The sequence below is a fragment of the Clarias gariepinus genome, chromosome 25, assembly GCF_024256425.1.
Source record: "Clarias gariepinus isolate MV-2021 ecotype Netherlands chromosome 25, CGAR_prim_01v2, whole genome shotgun sequence".
NCBI classification, from domain to species: domain Eukaryota; kingdom Metazoa; phylum Chordata; class Actinopteri; order Siluriformes; family Clariidae; genus Clarias; species Clarias gariepinus.
Window position 1 is genome coordinate 8,454,441 of NC_071124.1, and position 18,582 is coordinate 8,473,022.

General features: G+C 35.7%; 2 protein-coding genes across 2 annotated transcripts in view; one reads left to right on the forward strand and one right to left on the reverse strand.

Annotated features, from left to right (window-relative positions):
• Nucleotides 1–1,932: 1,932 nt before the first annotated feature.
• On the reverse strand, nt 1,933–8,613 carry si:ch1073-83n3.2 (uncharacterized). Its single transcript, XM_053487184.1, has 6 exons — nt 8,545–8,613; nt 5,363–5,414; nt 4,038–4,296; nt 3,046–3,079; nt 2,593–2,767; nt 1,933–2,320 (listed from the first exon to the last, which is right to left on the reverse strand). The coding sequence occupies exons 1-6, from the start codon at nt 8,611–8,613 to the stop codon at nt 1,968–1,970; spliced, it is 942 nt and encodes a 313-aa protein (XP_053343159.1). The 3' UTR covers nt 1,933–1,967.
• Nucleotides 8,614–16,919: 8,306 nt separating this feature from the next.
• The window catches only part of LOC128512966 (tyrosine-protein kinase receptor UFO), a 36,374-nt gene continuing 34,711 nt past the window's right edge, over nt 16,920–18,582 (forward strand). The window contains exon 1 of the mRNA XM_053486523.1: nt 16,920–17,557. Within this exon, the coding sequence (XP_053342498.1) occupies nt 17,479–17,557 (79 nt within the window). The 5' untranslated portion in view covers nt 16,920–17,478. The remainder of the gene's footprint in view (nt 17,558–18,582) is intronic.

Here is an 18,582-nt window from a genome sequence, read left to right on the forward strand (position 1 = left end):
GTCTCATTTGCAGTTTGAAACAAGCCAAGTGGAACTGCAAACAGTACTTCTTATGGCTTTCTTTCAACAATGGCTCTTGTCTTGCCAGATTCTCCCACCTGAGCTGTGGATCTATGCAGCTCCTCCACAGTTACCATGGGCCTCTTTACCAATTCTCTGCTTAATGCAATCCTTGCCCGGCTTGCCAGTTTATGTGGACAGCCATGTCTTGATAGGTTTGCAGTTGTATGTTCCTCTTTCTATTTTTGGATGTTGGATTGAACAGTGCTCTGTTAGAAGTTCAAAGCTTGGGATATCTTTTATAACCCAACCCTGCTCTACAATTTTCCACAACATTATCCCTAACCTGTCTGGTGTGTTCCTTGGGCTTCATGATGCTTATTTGCTTACTAATGTTCTCTAACAAACCTCTGAGGGCTTCACAGAACAGCTTTATTTAGACTGAGATTAAATTACACACAGGTGGACTCTATTTACTAGGTGACTTCTGATGGAAAATTGATCCACAGAATTTTAGTTAGGGGTATCAGGGTAAAGAGGGCTGAATACAAATGCACACCACACTTTTCAGATTTTTATTTGTAAAAAAAAAAACTTTTTAAACCATTTATCATTTTCCTTTTAGTTAGTGTCACTTTGTGTTGGTCTATCACATAAAATCCCAATAAAATACATTTATATATATTTGTGGTTGTAACATGACAAAATGTGGAAAAGTTTAAGGGGGGTACATATTTTTACAAGGCACTAAACTGTAAATTATAAATTATCAAACCAGGTAGAATTTGCACAATAAATTCTTAAATCATTACACTAAAACTTTATAGACAATTATCATCTCGTCACAATAAACAGTGATAACTTCTTTTCCTGTACTGTGACAATGTGACAATGTGGGACATGTGTCAAGGAGCAGATAACTGAGGACACAACTAAGGGCCTTGGTTGTGAAATCAACAAAAGATAGAGTAAACAATATTGTTCTGTTTTGGGCGGAAAATACTGGCTAAGGTATCAATACAACCGCTCAAACACAGCCTGCAACATATGGGGCTTAGCAAGTAAAAGAAAAGTTGTTAAAAGTTGTTGACCCAAATGTTTCCTGGAATGTACCAGACAAGCTTGAGCCATTGAGAACCCATAGCCATACCAGAGAACACAGCACACACCCCAAAGGCCCTGTGGGGCCAGAACCTACATGAATTTAATTTTTAATGTTAGAGTTATGGCTGATCGGTGTGTGTGCTAATATATATAGTTAAGCCTTGGATTACAAGCATAATGTGTTCTGGAAGCATGCTTGTATATCATATCAAATCACTCATATATCAAAGCAAATTTTCCCATAAGAACAAAATGACCTGCACTTTACCCTTGAAAATAATCATGACTGGTGTCAGAGAAAAATAGATAGATAAAGCAGGAACAAGAGGGCTACTAGAGCCTAGGATAACTTTTATGCACATGTGCACACACACAAACAGAATCACTCTTCTCTAAAAGAGTCTGTGAAATCTTCTTTTTGCATGACTTTAACAAGGAACCTCTCTCATGACACTTGCTTTTATCAACGCGAGAGAGAGAAGAACCATTGGCTCAGTTGTGATTATGTTTGGCAGATAAAGACATATACGTCCTGCAGTATTTGTATATCAAGGCCTGGCTATCTTAACAGGTTAAATTTTATTTTAAAAATCGCAAACCAAGTTTTTCGCAATCTAAGGTTCCACCTGTGGCGGACGGTCAATAAGGGGTGCTGGAGTGCCGCTCCCTTAAAGTTAGGCAGAGTTATGGCTGATTGGTGTGTGTGTACCATACTGCATATATATAATGTTTAAGGTACACCAAGTTTTTAATCAAGAGCCATAGTTTCATGGTTGTTCTCTAGTAAAGAACCTAAGATCTAAAACACTGCAGAACCATAAAAACTGAAAAAAAGATGCACAGGGGTATATAGAGGTAGGCTTTCAGAAGGTGAACACTCCACAGTCGAAAGCATCGAAGTCTGAGTCACCCTCAAAGTCGAAGCTGTTGAAATGTGGCGAGTCGACGGCCTCTGCGCAGGCATGATGGTAGGAAGTTCCTCCTCCAAGCTCTGAAAAACCCACTGAGTGGGTAATCTCTGGTGCTTGAGCAGCGACATTTGAGGAGCCTGAACTGGAGCTTAGGTAACCCAAAGCAGATGAGGCAGCAGCCCCGCCCATCAGTAAACAAACTGCCCTGACAGCACGTGCATCACTGCTATTACCATGGCGCAGGCAGTCATTGGAGTGATGGGGCAGGGACTTGGGGCTGTGGTTTTGGCGTTGACGTATGCTCCCTAAAATATACATAAGAAATGTCTAAATAATCTAAAATATACAGCTGATGTAAGGTAATACAACAGTATTATGTGCACCCTTCGAAAAAATTTCCAGAAATTATTGTTTATAAAAAATAGTTCGTGCAAATGTTTCTTTTTTTTAAACAGCATTTGTGTAAAGATTATTAACATCCATCCTAAAATGTTTTTTTTCATGAACAAAATTATTAAATTATTTTTTATATCTTTTCTATAATTTCATGATACATTAACGCTTCATGGACACCCACCTTTGCTTTTGAAGGAGCTCTCTCTGGATTGCGTACGTGGAGAATTTATGGTTTTGTCACTAAAGCTGGGGGAATGGGGGTCTTTATCATTAGGGGTGTCTGGCTGAGAACCTCTGTCTGTGATACAGGGGGCGATACTTTGCTGTCGCTTCAGCAAAAGTGAAGAGGAAAAGCCCTAAGACAAAAAAGTATTGATTATGCCTTTTTAATTGCACAACTACTGGTCATTTCTAACCCAACATTTATAGGCCAAGTGGTTATAAAAATACCCACTTGGCCTATATATGGAACTGAATCCTATATTCTTGATATTGGCCTATATCAAGAATATAGGATTCACTTCTAATATTCATCATGAAAAATAGATTTGATGCACATGATGATAAAACTTATATAAAGCAGTAGCAGTATAGAGGTTTATGTTTTTATTTCATTATACAATGGAAAACTCACCTCTTTAACCTTCTTCATTAATTTCAGCCACTGACTGTGGGATAAAATCAATAAAGTGTCAATCAAACAAAGCAGAGTTCAATTTGCAATACAATGCCTAGGGTTCATGTAAATTTCCGTTATAGAACTACCGGGCCTCTATTTAATTATTAACTTTCGATGCTGAGTAAATTAATTCATGTAAAGTAAACGAATTTATGAAGTGCAGCCGAGAGACCAACATTTAGGATTCTGTCTATTATTCAAAAATCCTCTTTCTCTCTTGCGCTCTGGGTTTTATGGGATTTTGGATTTTCCTTTACATTGTACTGTGCAAACGTTTTGAGCCACCCATCATTTCTTCATGTTTTTCTTTCAAAGAGACACACTTCATCTATTTAAATGTAGCCTTGAGGAAGAGTTCCCAAGCCTTCCTAAATGACCTAAGTGAAAAATCTAACTTAAGGCATGAACCAGTGAGAAACAGGTGCAGATGATGACAGATCACCAGACTAGTGATTAGCATGCCGGCGATGCTAAATGCTTGAAACTGATGAGTGGGGAATTTAGGTTGCTGCTAAAGTTGTTAAACAACCAATTTCTTAACAGTATCTTTAGGCACTTTGCAGCCTTTTACAGTAAAACATTTGTTTCCATTTATATAATTCAATCTACATCATTTAGTTAAATTTTATATTAAGAAATGAGATTAGATAAGAAATTCGAAAACAGCAGTACAGTTTAATGAACCAAATGTTGAATTTTCTAAAAGAAACCTAATTAATTATTTTTCATTTTTCTTGTGTAACAATATACAGGATATAATACTCATTCATTTTACTCTAAAATGACCAAAGGTTTTTAGTTGTTTTAGTTTAGGAAAAAAAACTGGTCTATTAGCTACTGTAAGTATGTTGTTTGCAACAATTATTTGGGCAATTTGTGTTAAATTAATACTTGTGGTAAAGCCTTAAAAACAAAGAAAAAAGGACCTTTTGCATGTTCACACTGACCTGCAGTCTTCAGGGTTATCAGAAAGCAACAATAAGAACTTGTCGTGGGACAGAATAAGAGCAAAACAGCAGTCTCTGCGCCCTCCGGGGGGCAAACGTGGCAGGTCCAAAATCTCTCTGCCTTCCACAACAGACTGACAGGTACTCTGTAACACCACCTCCTGATCTGGTGGAGAATTGGCATCTTTGCAAACCAACAGCTTGCCTTCCACAGTCAAAACCACATACTTCTCCTTCCACTGCTTAAACATAAAGCCTCCTAAGGAAAAAAAAAAAGAAATGTGAAACTTTACCTTTTACAAAACACTAACTCTTGGAACGCCTTATAATTATGGTAAATAATTATCTTAATAAATGCTTACACACATTTATGCAGCGTGGCTGTTGTACTATTACCTACATAAGCTGTTTTTATAGAAACAATACAATATTAAACTGAGGGTCCTAATAAATCCTACAGCAAGAACTATTGACAGAGCTACAATAACAGCTTCTGACAATCAAAATGAAAATACAGCTCTTACTGTACAATACAGTAATATCAGTGATACCCCTTGGTGTTGTATGTACCCCTTGGTCAATGTAAAGTAACTGCTGGGCATGGCAATGAGGGCCATCCTGTATCTCTTAGTTAGTAAGATAGCCAGCTATGTCAGTAAGGTCACTCTTTCATACAAGACCTAGTCCTCTTCTAGCTAAACACTTTCAAAGATTAATAGCACATTTTAATATCTTATAGTCTGCTCTGTTTTTTTTTTCAGGGATTACTGTGGTCCAGCCAGGATTAGAGGCAGCAGAGAGACCTACATAACTAAATACTGTGAATGACCCAGAAATACAAAATAAATAAATAAATAAATAATAAGGAAAAGAAATTCAAAAATGGAGAACCTTTCCAAAAGGTAGGGACTATCAAGACCTTGTAAATCTTTTGAAAACAGGTTGCATACAGATTAATTGGGAAAAAAAATAGATAGATATGTTTGAGATATGAATGTAGGAATACACCTAGATACAGGTCGAAGAACCATAGAGAAAATAGAAAATCAGTAGAATATAATAAAGTATGAGCAAGCTTTTATTTTAGAGAGATAATTCCTAATAATAATAATAATAATAATAATAATTTGCTATATAAATTTCATAACACAAACAAACAAGCACATAGTGGTGCTACAGAAAATTGCATTACATTGTAACCTTATTTTATCTAATCTTCATACATAATCTGTACAGTACTAATGTTGATGATAAGATTAATTATTCCTTTCAAAAAATGAAAGAATGAGAAAAGACAGGAAGCCAGGAATAAATCAAGACCTTACCATACTTCTTTAGAAAACCTTGTCGAACTCCAGCTGTGCTCATATCTACAATCTGTCAAACAGCCAAAAGACACGATACAAAATGCAGCAGTTTGATGTTCGCTCAATTTCTTTGTGAGTAAAGGGAGGGAGAGAGAGAGAGAGAGAGAGAGAGAGAGAAATAATCCCCCACCCATTAGGGTAATCCAGAAGTTAGTAGGAACTCTATGAGGCATGATGGGATTGCTGCCCTAATATAAATTTATAAATTTATATTATAAAGGGTTACTGCTCAGTCGGTCGTACTCTGTGCTCAACACTATTACATTCCAATGCAAAGAAATCAGTGTGTACACATACAGCTGGTGCGATCTTTGAAAAGCTTGTGTATGTCTTATAAAATGTCAAAAATATAAATCAATAGGACATAATTTAATTGTTATCAGTCTCTAAGGGACTTTCAGCTACATCCCCAACATCTCCATCACACACACACACACACACACACACACACACACACACACACACACACACACACACAAACATTCAACCTTACAGCCATTCAACCATCCATTCACATACCCATTCATCCATCCAAATATTCAGATCACTCATTCAGTAATTCATTCAGTAATTTATCCATCTATCCATCCATACATGTAATTAAGGTGCGCTCTGAGATCTGGGGGGGCGCTAGTGAGCAATGGTTCGAGAGGTCGCACTCTCTGACAGCTCCCACAAAAATAATAATAAAAAAAAAAAAAGGCGCTGGGCAATCGAATGAGGTCTTACAACGATCGAAAGATGTTACTATTTTGGATGCCATTACCTGCGTTATGTGTCGAACTACGAGCTACGAAAGCTTTGTATTGAAGAGATACCATTAGAGGGGAAATATCCGATCTTAAATCGGAAACCCACACTGTAAAAATGTGCTATCTACTTAAAAAGAATATGGTATTAATATTGCACATTATTTTTAAGCAGTTTTTAAGGCTTGATTTTTTAAAGAAGAATTTACTTAAATAAATCATGTAAAAAAGCCTAAATTATTTAGCCAGACGCATATTATTTAAGTATTTACGGGTTAATTTTTTCCCCTAGCAAAATCTACTTGCATAAATTATGTTAAACATCCTAAATTATTTAGCCAGACATAAATAAAAATAAAACATTTTATAATAAAATGAATACATCATGCATTTTGGTGTTAAACATGCTTTTATTTCATGTTTTACTGGTATCGAAATATTAAAACATTTTGTAAAATAGTGTATATAACATTTACAGCAATTTTAAGAGCTGTAAAATAATTTGTAAAACAGTTTGTAACTGACAATTTCTGTCATTGAAATCAACTCTAAACAGTTGATTTCATTTTTATATGCTAACATCTTTTTTTGTGGGAATAGTCACATTCTGTCCTAAAACCTGAGAGAACTTGTACAGTAAACCATATTCATCATATCTTTGTAACATTGTAAAAGACTAACTCCCAAAAACTTGTTTTAGTGAACTGTGGAGACACTACAACAAACTCAAGTATGTTAATGGCAGACAGGATGTTTTCAGAAATGTTCACAATGTTCACTTTATTAATTTATATTGCTGAACTAGGGAAGAAAGGAGCTGATTTAAGAAATCAAAATAAAATATTTATTATTCCTAAAAATTTAGAAAGGGGCTTAACGTACCCTCTTAACATCTTAGACTGTTTGTCTGTTCCTTTAAAATGGCGTCTGATCACTGCTGTTGTTGAGATTCAAATGAAGGTGACTCAATCAAACCCAGATAATTGAACCAATTTTCTTAAAATAAATATGAAGCCTTTTTTCCCCTCAAACTTTTTGCCTAAATCGTTGCTCAAATTAAGGCTAACAATTGCACTCATTTCTTTAAAAAATAGGTAAAATCTATTCCTTAATTTTATTAGTGAAATGTTCTCAATATATTATAAGAAACACAGAAAACCATTTTTTTAAAATGAAATATGCACATTATTTTTAATGAAAATTACAAGCCTCATGTTTCATTTTTTACAGTGCAAGCAGCTATTCAGGCCCTGCAAACTACGACAACGCAACATGGCTCTACCCTTGCTGACCTAGAGCAGTCAGCCACACATTTATCAGATGCCATATCCAAGCTTCATTCAGAGGTAAAATGCCTAAGCTCAGAAGTGAACACGCTGAGAGATAAATGCATGGATCTGGAGGGAAGATTCAGACGACAAAACGTGCAGATTGCCAGACTAAAAAAGGGGACTGAGCGGGGCAAGAAGATTAATGCATTTTTCGCTCTGAACTTCTGAAAGAGGTGCATTCCATGGATGAATGTCTGTTGTAGATTGTGCACACAGAGCTCTGTGTACACGCCCGAATGACACCGACCAGCCGAGCTCACTCCATAATGCGACTTTACTATTTTCGAGACATTTCAACTATCCTCAGGAAAGCTGCAGGACGAAGGGACCTTGTCTACAATGGTCAAAAAATTCCTATTTCCCTGATGAGCAGCATTCAACAGAGCAAGAGATTTACTTCGGGATAAGCCAGGAGTGCGGTACGGAACATTATTCCCAGCAAAGTTGAGATTAACTTTCAATGGCACAGAGATGTTCACTGACGTGAGAAAGCCTAAGAGTTCGCTGAGCTACATTTTGATGCTGGCCGAAAAGATGCTAAAAGTAGTAATTGATATTAACTGCGTTGCTATACTTAGCACATTTATAATATGTCTTAAGTTTTCAAAATGTTAATTCTGGATTTCAGAACATGTTATTTGTGATGCTGTCTTAGGCTACTGCCATTAAAAGTGTTTAATTAAGAAAGTAGTGATTGTTTAGGTCTGTTTTTGTTTTTTCCTAATACGTGGGGACGCACCTTACTTTAAATGGTTCTCAGTATAGGTAAGACATTGGGGGTGTTAAGGGGTGGGTAATGTTGAGACATTTATATTCACTCTATGTTTTTTTTACTTCACACAATGGTATATTCAGCAGTTGGGTATAAACCTGCGCTGTACGGAATAGCATAATACAATCAGAGAAGGGGAGACAATTTACTGTGGTTTCTTCGAATGTTAAAGGGCTGAATCAACTAGTTAAAACCTAATCAACTAAGTTTTCCTCAAGAAACGCACTTAAATAAAAATGAATATATTAAGCTAAAGTATAGATGGATTGGTCAAATGTATCCACCTACATGTGCAGTTAGGTCCAGAGTGAAGTGGCCATTCTCATCAGCAAAGGCACAGCGTTTATTCATAAGCATGCCTCAGTGTGATAGGATATGGAGACTTGATCCACAGGTCCTAAAGACCCAAAATTTTGTGATTTTATTAAAAAAAAAAAAAAAAAACTAATTTCCTATTTCTTTGAGAGGAATTATCTTCCTGAAATGTCCCCATCAATATTTTGGGAAACTATGAAAGCTTATATCAGGGGTTGTGTTATTTATTTCCTGACCGCAATAGAGAAAAGGAAAAGGGCTATTGGCAAAACTGGAACAGCAAAAATACTTTCTTTAAGAACTTTCTTTAAACATAATCAGATACTTTTAGACCATATCATCAGATGATTCCTATATACACAACTAAACTGTTTTTGAATTTGACAACAAACCCCTCAAGTTACTGGCAAGGCAAATTAGAAAAATAGAAAGTGATCGAACAATAAGTAAAGTTAAGTCAGAAAATGGTGACATTTTAACATCACATAATGAAGTCAATAAGAAATTCAAACAATTCTAGGTGGAATTATACTCCTCTAGGTCCCTAAATGATGATTTAGTTGTCAAAACCCTTTGGATAGTTGTGCCCTTCCTACTTTAGCCCAAGAAGTGCTCTTAATGCTGAGCTTTCAGTTTCAGAAATATTAGATACTATTAAGAAAATGAAAGGTGATGACGGCTATCCAAGTGAGTTTTATAAATAATTTGGCAAGATCCTCTCACCTTATCTATTTAAGGTGTGCACTCAAGCATATAATAGTGGCAGGTTGCCTCCTACTTTAAATGAAGCCATTATAACAGTCTTACCTAAGAAAAGGAAGGACCTAGTAGAAGTAAATAGTTATAGGCCAATATCACTTTTGCCATGTGACCAAAAATCCTGGCTAAGGCTTTTAGGCTTTTTTTAAGGCAATTAGCCTTAGTTCTGTAATAAACCAAACTTATCCATCCCGATCAGACCGGATTTATTCCTAATAGGCACTTATCTTTAAATCTCAGACGTCTTTTTAATATAATTTATTCTCAGACCTAAGAAAAATTCTCAGCCCTAAGAAAATTTTTAATTGGCGTTACTATTCATCAATCTTAGAAACAGTCTGTCATTACAGTACATTTTCAGGTTATATGGTCAACTGGTCTAAGAGTGAACTAATGCCCATAAAGATATATCCGTTTTCCAATCCTTTCCTTTTAAAATAACACAACATAAACTTAAATACTTGGGAATTGAGGTCACAAAAGATTTTCAGTCATAATTTAAAGCCAATTTTCCCCCTTCAGTTCTGGAGATCCCTGCCCATTATTTAAAGGGGAAAGGTTCAATATTATTAAAAGGATCTTTTTCCCCCAAATTCTATATCTTTTTCAAAACATTCCAATATTTTTACCAAGGACTTTTTAAAAAAGTCTTTTAAAGACTTATCCTATAGGCTTTGTAATTCCCCCAAAAATTGTATAATAATGGAATATATTATACAATTTTTGGGGGGATTACAAAGCCCATAGGATAAGTAAAGAACTCCTTTGTAAACCTAAAGCTGTAGGTGGAATGTCCTTTCCAGATTTTGCCTTTTACTACTATGTTTGTGCTCTTTGCACTATTATAATATGGCTAGATCATACGGTAGCATACTTCCAATTGGAGAGAGAGGCATGTAGCCTTTATGATATTGGTGCAGTCATACTGTCTCCTATAAAGATAGACTAATCAGTATATAACTACAACTGTAAAATTTATAGTACAGTTCGAATTTAGAAGTAGATCAAATCAAAATTTTAAATTAAGCCACTGTCTTCATTTTAAATTTTACAATTACAAGTAATTGTAATACAGTAATTTTTAATAACAAATTAAACAAATTCTATGTATAAATCTATTCATCCATTCATTTATCTTTTCATTCATCCATCCATTCCTGCATCTTTTCATCAATTCATACTGTACATTTATCATCCATCCATCCATCCATCCATCCCTGCATCTTTTCATCCATTCATACTGTACATTTATCATCCATCCATCCATCCATTCCTGCATCTTTTCATCCATTCATACTGTACATTTATCATCCATCCATCCATCCTTCCATCCATCAATTCATCCTTACATAAATATATACATACATATGCAGAAATATGTATTTATATGTTCTGCACAACCACCCATTCATATCCAAATATCCACCTGTCTATGCTCACAACTACTCATCCATTCATTCATCCATCTACCCTCTGTATACATAAACAGAAGTGACTGCAATACACTGGTATTGGTAATAAAAAACATCATGTTTTATATGTATTTCCCATCCATCCATCCAGCCAGCCAGCCAGCTAGCTATCCAACCATCCATAAATATACTTGGAAGGATTTTTTTAGGCTGTTCTGATAGTTTAGAGTGGTTAAAACCTTACAAAGACACCTTAATTTTTTTTTTTTTTTCATTTAAATCAATAAATCATTTGGTCTACCAATAAATACACTGCAAAAAAAAGTTGTACTATCTTATATTTTATTGAACCACCTTGTGCTTTGATTATAGCCATGGCATCATTTTAATGATCGCATTAATCACTCTCCAAGATCTTCTATTGATGATGGGAGAGTAGGACCTCTGTGTAAAGCCATGACTCGCACATCCTAAAGATTCTGAGTGGATTTAGGTCTGAAATCTTTGGTGGACAATCCATGTGTAAAAATTATATCTCATGCTTATGCACTCTTGCTTTTCACAGTTTGAGGCCAATAGATCCTTGCATCTTTATCATCTTTAAGCAACCACAAAGCACAACACTGTCCACGCAGGATTGTACAGTAGGCACTAGGCACTTCATCCACCTCTCTTCTTACCCTTATGCGCCCATCACTCTAAAACAAGGTAAACTATGACCCATCAGACCACATGAGCTTTTTCCAATGTGCCTCAGTCCATTATTTATGCTCCCTAGCAAATTGAAGCCATTTCCCAGATTAGCCTCACTTTTAAACTGTTTATTTCCAATACCTTGAGTTGTCTTCCCACTGTGCAGGTAACAATGCTCTATTCTAATGAACATAACCAATTTCTTTGGATTTCATAGGATTTCTTTTATCTGATGTCACTAAGCCTTGACCTAGCTTATGTGATCTCCCATCACGGTCATTCAGGAAGCTTTTCTTGACCACATTTATTCTTCGAAAATAATGGTTTACCACTATCCTTCCAGGTTTTAATAATGCATTTTCCAGTACTTTTCTTTTTTGATGCAGGTCAGTAGTTTGTCTCTTCTGGCGTTGAGTAACATTTGCCTGCTGAACCATGTTAATCACTGCAGTACTTATCCAATGGAAAGCTCTATTTGCTTAGTTAAATCCAGGGGTGACTTCTTTTCCAAGGCAGTGTAGAAACACTTTCTAAAGACTGAAATGTACTGACAAACACTAGTGGAAAAATATTTCATATATCAACAAAAGTTATATGCTTTGGTGTTTTAATCACATATTGACAGGCATTATATGCCATAATGTATGTTTATGTATATAGTATTTTATTGCAAGTTTGTACACAGGACAAAATATGAGACAAAAGTCATGTAGACGGAACACTGAGTGACATACATTACAAAAGCACTGTTTTTACATGTAAATGATCTGATGAGGTGATAACGGTTTGGGGGAGCATAGAGTTTACTATTTTGACCACCTGGGGGAAATAGCTGTGAGCATCTGACTTTAACAACCAGGCTTTTCATTTTGTGCCAGACAGAAGCCCACAGGAGGGGGAAATGGGTCAACAACAATTGCAGCCTTATTATCTGTAATAGTCAGTCATTATTGAACACATTGTGGAACCTAACCCAAGTCCATTGGAGCTGTAGTTTTTGCTTTTTACCACAAGTGGGCAGTCATTTAAAAGAACAAGTGTTGTCAGATTTCCCATGACCCTTTCTGCTGCAGCACTTGTGTATTTCACTATTGGTCTACCACACATCCACACACACACACACACACACACATACAGAGTCATGAATATTGGAGATACTCACTATGTGAATGAAATGATCTCTCATGCTAGCAAAAGTGTGTGTAACTTTTACATTTTGCACAAATGAAAATTTTGCTAAATTGATAATTGCCTCAAAACATAATCTAACAATTTGGATAAACCATCTAAGAAATCAATCATTTAAAGCCATAACTAATCACTTTTTGCAAAAAAAAAAAAAAATAAAAATAAAAAAATCAGTTTGTAATGAGTTTAGAAATACAGAATGTATTGCAAATTAATGTGATGTTCACACTATTGAACAGCCACAAACCATGATGTAAACTAAATATAGCTTTGGAGACATATATTCTATATATAAGTTATGGCCTGTGATTTGAACTGCACAGACAATTTTAGCTGAATTAGCACACAATCCTGTTACGTAGCTTCCTACCACCTTTCCAGTGTTTTTGCAATCACATGTCCGTGTTATAACTTGTAGTGTGATCAAGGCCTGTTTAACCAGTTTCATATGTGCATGTATGAATCAAATGGTGAAATTAACTAAAAAAAAAAAAAAAAACATTTTCCCAATTGTAGCACTTTTCTCTTTCTGATGACCCCCTCCTTTGTCCTTCCCCCCTCCCTAATCTATCTGTCTCCGCATGTATCTAGGGTGGTGTTTGAGCTCAATTCCCTGAGCTCTATTGAAAAGCAACAGCACACAATGGGTTCTTTCTCAAATGGGTTGTGTCTCAATTAAAGACCCTGGGAACACACTACTATCCCCCCCTGCAAGCTCCTCTTAAAGGGCCAGTGCACTGTACAGCCAGGGCAACATTTAACTACAGCAGACATCTACCAGGTAAAAAGATCTCCTGTTAAGGAAAAAGAAAATTATAAAGGCCCATAAAGTCATTGTCCCACCTTTTGGCATCCCAGTCATTCTCCATCTACAGTACATCTCCTAATCTTCTGTTCCCTAGATCTGGTCTAAACACTGTCTGAGTCAACTGTATGTAGACATAGCAATGAGACTCTGTGAAAACAAAGCATGGCACAGTCCGCATGTAAATACCAGCATCAAAAAAGAGGACGCTAAGTGCTACTTTATCTGTCTTTTAGTTTGTGTATGTTTGTCTGAATGACTAACTTTAATTAGCTTAGCCTTACTAAGGTTTATTAGGCTTATTTGCATTTAGTCTGTTATGGAGTTTTTCTAGAACTTTTTTAATGCTTAAAATAACAAATGTAAAAAATCTCAACAGGTTAAAGTTATAAATATACTGAAGAACTTGACAAGTGCTTAATGGTATATCCATGCTGCAACAGCCTCAAATCACAATAGTACATTTTTATGTACAGTATGATTCCAAGATTGATGTAAAATATAATACATGTATGGTCTGGCAATAGTTTTTTTTAAATAGTTTCGTAAACAACTATGTTGCAAAAGATGTTATTCCAAAGTTATGGAAAAGACATGACTTTGTTTTAGAAGGGTCAAGTAATTGGCCTGCAACTGAAATCACTTAAATGCTCAACAGTTCTGTATATAGTTGTGAATAACTTGACAGTAGAAACATGTTTAATAGTGAAAGTAAAGATTGATTGGCTGAAGAGAATAAAGATGGGACTTTGAAACAATAGAAAAAGTTCATGTGGTTGTTGAGTCAGATTGACCCTATTCCAGAATGATAGGTGCGTCCTGGTAAAAAAGATTTGTTGCATAAAGCGATGCATTTTGCGTAGTAGCCACTGAACAAGCCTCTGGAGTGTTATTTGGAAATAAAATTGAAGCAGCTTTCTAAATAGATTTGTCTGTGCCATCAAGAAAGAAAAAATCTATTTAGATAGTCTGCTTCAATTTTATTTTCCTACGCAAAATGCATCGCTTTATGCAACAAATTTTTTACCAGTAGTTTAGGACGGCAATCTTAAGATTCATCAGGCTCAAATGGAAAAGATTGTTTGCGGAGCAAAAGGAATAATTTTCAAACATGACCTGTCCCTAGTAGTCACATAATCCTGACCTCAACCCCATTGAAAGTCTTTAAGGTGTGCTGGAGTAAAATTTATAAATAATTCTCCTGTCATCAATACAAGATAAAAAAAAATCTAAAATATTGCTGTCTTGAAATATATGTTGTTAAAATATTAATTTATTTTTAAATGGATCTTAACGTTATTGACCAAAAGATGATCACTTATAAAAAGACTAACCTATTTTAATCAGATCTAATTTCCTTCTAATTTGAATGGGAGCTTTATCAAAATTTTAACCGTAGTTCTTACCTTTTAAACTCCGAAGCCCCCTCGGTGAGTTATATTCCTCACAGTCATAATTACATACCATACCTTTACCTGCTTTATATTTGTTTTGCAGTAGGCAGTCACCTATGCTTTTTGGTGAGTAACTGAATAAAAAAGTATTTTACCTTCATTGCCAGGTTTGTGAGGTCACTGAGGATTTTTTCTTATAAACTTCTGTCATAGCATGATATTTGGCTGCAGCTTTGGATTTGGGTTCTAACATGCATTTTCTATGTGCGCTTTAATCTTTCTTAAAATGTGCAACTTTTATTTACTTTCATAAAAGTTTGTTCTACTGTATAAATAAATTCTTGTTTCCTTAATCCCATAGACACTTTATTAATCAGAATAAAAGTAATTACAGTATACTGTCGTTTAAAATGTCAGTTGGTCACATAAGGCATTCTTGCTACCTCACAACTTTCAGTAGGTGAATTGCCTTTTAAAAATTGGTTATATTGACCACTGACTAGGATAAAGCATTAATTTAAGAATAAGAGAATAAATAATTATTGTGTTTAAACATACAGGGAATCCAAACTTCCAAAACTTAGCATGGAAACACAGTTTACAAGGAGACACAAATGATAAATTTGATAACATACAAATAGTAACACAGAAATTGTGCAACATCTTGACGAGTCAAAAGTTGGGAAATTTCCTTGTTTATTTTAGAAGTGTTTTTTTTTTTTTTTTAACATTCTGTTTATTTACAGTTTTAAATGTGTATTTAGATGTTTTGCTCCCACTGTAGCGATGTATAAAAATTATAATACACAGACATGCATGAAGTAAAAAGTCACTTATATAGTATTATAAAACAAACATTTTTTGACATTATTAGGGCTGTGTGTGTGTGTGTGTTATCAGATTGGAATAGACTCATCTTTAAGCACGCCTAAACGTAAAGAGTCTAAATAAATTTTGGATTATTATTATTATTATTTTTTTTTTTTTTTTAAAGCCTGGACTTTTGCTTTTATCATAGACTATCCCAGAGCTAGGATTCTTCAAGTACTGTTACCAGACTTATAATTCAAATTAAAGAAAAAAATGGTAAAATATTAAGCATTAATGAAATCATGACCTGGTCGACACAGGTGTTTTGAAAGATGTGCTAATTTCGTTCAAACATCTGTTGAGGACAGCTCTTCCTTTGTTGAACCTCTTAAAGTCAGCAAGTTTTATTAGAGTATTACTAGTACCTTACTCATTCCCTTACTTATTCTCTAATATACCACTAATCCTGTACAAGGTCACATATAGCCTGGAGCCTGTCCCAGGGGACTTGGAGCACAAGATGTGGTGCACCTGGGATGGGGTGACAGTCCATCACACCAGGGCACACGAGCATGCACACACTCATACACTACAGGAAATTTGGAAATGCCAATCAGCTTAATGTACATGTTTTGTAGTGTGGGAAGAATCATCTGGAAGAAGCCCACCCATGTAGGGGGAGAACATGCAAGCTTCACGCACACACACCAGAGAGGGGAATAGAATCCTTGACACATTACTTTAACAAATTTTGGTGGACACATTTTGCCATAAAACAGTTGCTGTTTCTTTTTTGCATATTTGGTAATGATGTTTTTAATTTTGCAACACATTAGTCATACCAGAGATGCCAGACAGGGGCATGTGCAAAAGTCATTGTTTAAAACTTAGTAATTGGGCTGAGTTCAGGTGTTGTTCTGATTGCTCTCTTATTTCCTTTTGGCACCTGGCAACCCTGATTGCAACTTTCCATACGATTTTTTACCAAAAAAAAAAATAAATAAAAAAAAAAAGGTATTTTTCCTAGACATTTTTCTTGTCCTTGACGAGAGACAGAAATCAGTTCGTCACATTTCCCATAAATGTTTTTTTAGGTTTAAAATAGCATGCCGGCTCAAATGAAATAAATCTGTAATTAAAGAGTGTGAGTGCGTATTGTGTCCCGGGAAATGAAGGCGTCTCTTTCTGCGTCGTCGTGAGAAAAGACTCGGACTCGGAGGGAGGGATGAGGAGAAAAAGAGAAGGGGAGAGAAGGCGGAGGAGGACGAGAAGGAGGAGGGGAGACACAGAATGGAAAGAAGTTGTGTTGGGGAATTTTGAGTCTTGTGTGAAGGGAAAGACTTTGGTGTTGTGATGGGAAAGTAGTTTGAGCTGGGGTTTGAGGGAAAACAGAATAAACCGAAATTTCGGAAGCGCTGGAATAAAGGAGACTTTGATTTTCAAACGTTTTTTTTTTCTTTCATCAGTAAAACTCTTCAGGGAATCTACAAAAGTTTTGTGTGTTCCCGCTTTATTGTTTGTTAAAAGGATTTTTGTTTGTTTGTTTTGGATTGAAAGAAAGTGCTGAAGTTCTGACGCTGCAGCATTAAAGCTTACACCTTTTATCTTTCTTTTTTTTTATTTCGTGCCTTTTTTCCTTTTCGAAACCAGAAAACGAGAACTTGGAAGAGGAAAGACTGATCTAAATAAGAAAGGGGACTCGAGCCAAGAACACACATCTGTCTCAGGCGCCCGTGTGTAACGTTATGTCTCTGGTGGGAATGTTTATGGAGATGCGCTGACGCGATATTCACACAGAGATACTGAGTTACATCCGGACAACAAAGGAACCGAATCGGACCGAAAAATGGATTTCTATAAAATAAATCTGCTTTTTGTGGGTTTTGCGGCAGTGATACACATCATATCTTTCGCAGCTGTCTCAGGTAAGGAAATAACATTGTAACTTAAAAAAAGTGTCATGTTTATATTCGGAACCGGTTCGAAATCGAATCGAACCGCAGACCAGGATCTTAATACAGATTTTTTTTTTTTTTAAAGAAGAAATTGTCATCTGATGCTTTAAATGTTTAAAACGATTTTTTAAGAACAGTTTTGGTGAATCTGAATCATTTGATGAACAAAAAAAGTCGAAATGTTTGAATTTGATTTATTTTATTTTCTCGATTAATGGAAATTAAAACATAAGCACCAAGTGCAACATAAGAATTTTTTTCTTTGCCTATAAATGTGATATCCAGATACATTTCAAATGTTTCCTTTAGCTTTCTAGATGTGCCGTGTCATGTTGTCCAGAGAAGTCCAACAGGTTTTACCTGCAACAATTTTCATAATGGGGAAAAAACAAAACAGAAAAAGGAAGACAAGTGTATGTTAACTTTAAAGACACACTGCATGTAAAACATACACACTAAAAGTATGAGATCGTATGATTAAGGTTATCAGCCCAATGAAGACAAGAAAAATTCAAGCATTTAACCTGAATCAGTCATCACACTGGGGTACTAGTTAGTGTCTGATGCACAATGCTCTAGCAGCCTGCAATGGACTGAAAGCCAAACCTTCTGATGTTATGACAAGATATCAGAGCTCTAAGCATTTCAAACCCAATCGAAAACCAATGCAGAATATCAGGGTTGATATGGTGGTGTTATTTAGTGGAGGAAATTAGTATGGGAGTGGCGAAAAGAGTGACAGAGTTCTGAGTCAGGACCTCGGCTGATACAAACCTCCCAGAAAAGTACAAAATTAAGCTAGAAATGCAGAAGGGGAGGACAGCGCCCACATTTTTCTCAGATTCAGAAGAAAGGCTAGTAACAAAGTGAGGAGAAAAAGAGAAATGAGGAGGAGAGTTGATAAAAACAGTCTGGTTTGTTGTTCTCTCCTCATGCACTCTGTTGTCCTTGGCGCTCCACATTTTACTGTTATCAACAGGAGGGAGTGGAGATGA

What these genes read in the sequence shown, in the direction of transcription:
- si:ch1073-83n3.2 (XM_053487184.1), bottom strand. Translation starts at nt 8,613, where the DNA reads ATGCTTATGAATAAACGCTGTGCCTTTGCTGATGAGAATGGCCACTTC. An exon ending in AGGTTTTCTAAAGAAGTATG is followed by an intron (nt 4,297 to 5,362) that starts GTAAGGTCTTGA and finishes TTTTTTCCTTAG; the next exon opens with GAGGCTTTATGTTTAAGCAG. An exon ending in TAATGAAGAAGGTTAAAGAG is followed by an intron (nt 2,768 to 3,045) that starts GTGAGTTTTCCA and finishes TTTTTGTCTTAG; the next exon opens with GGCTTTTCCTCTTCACTTTT.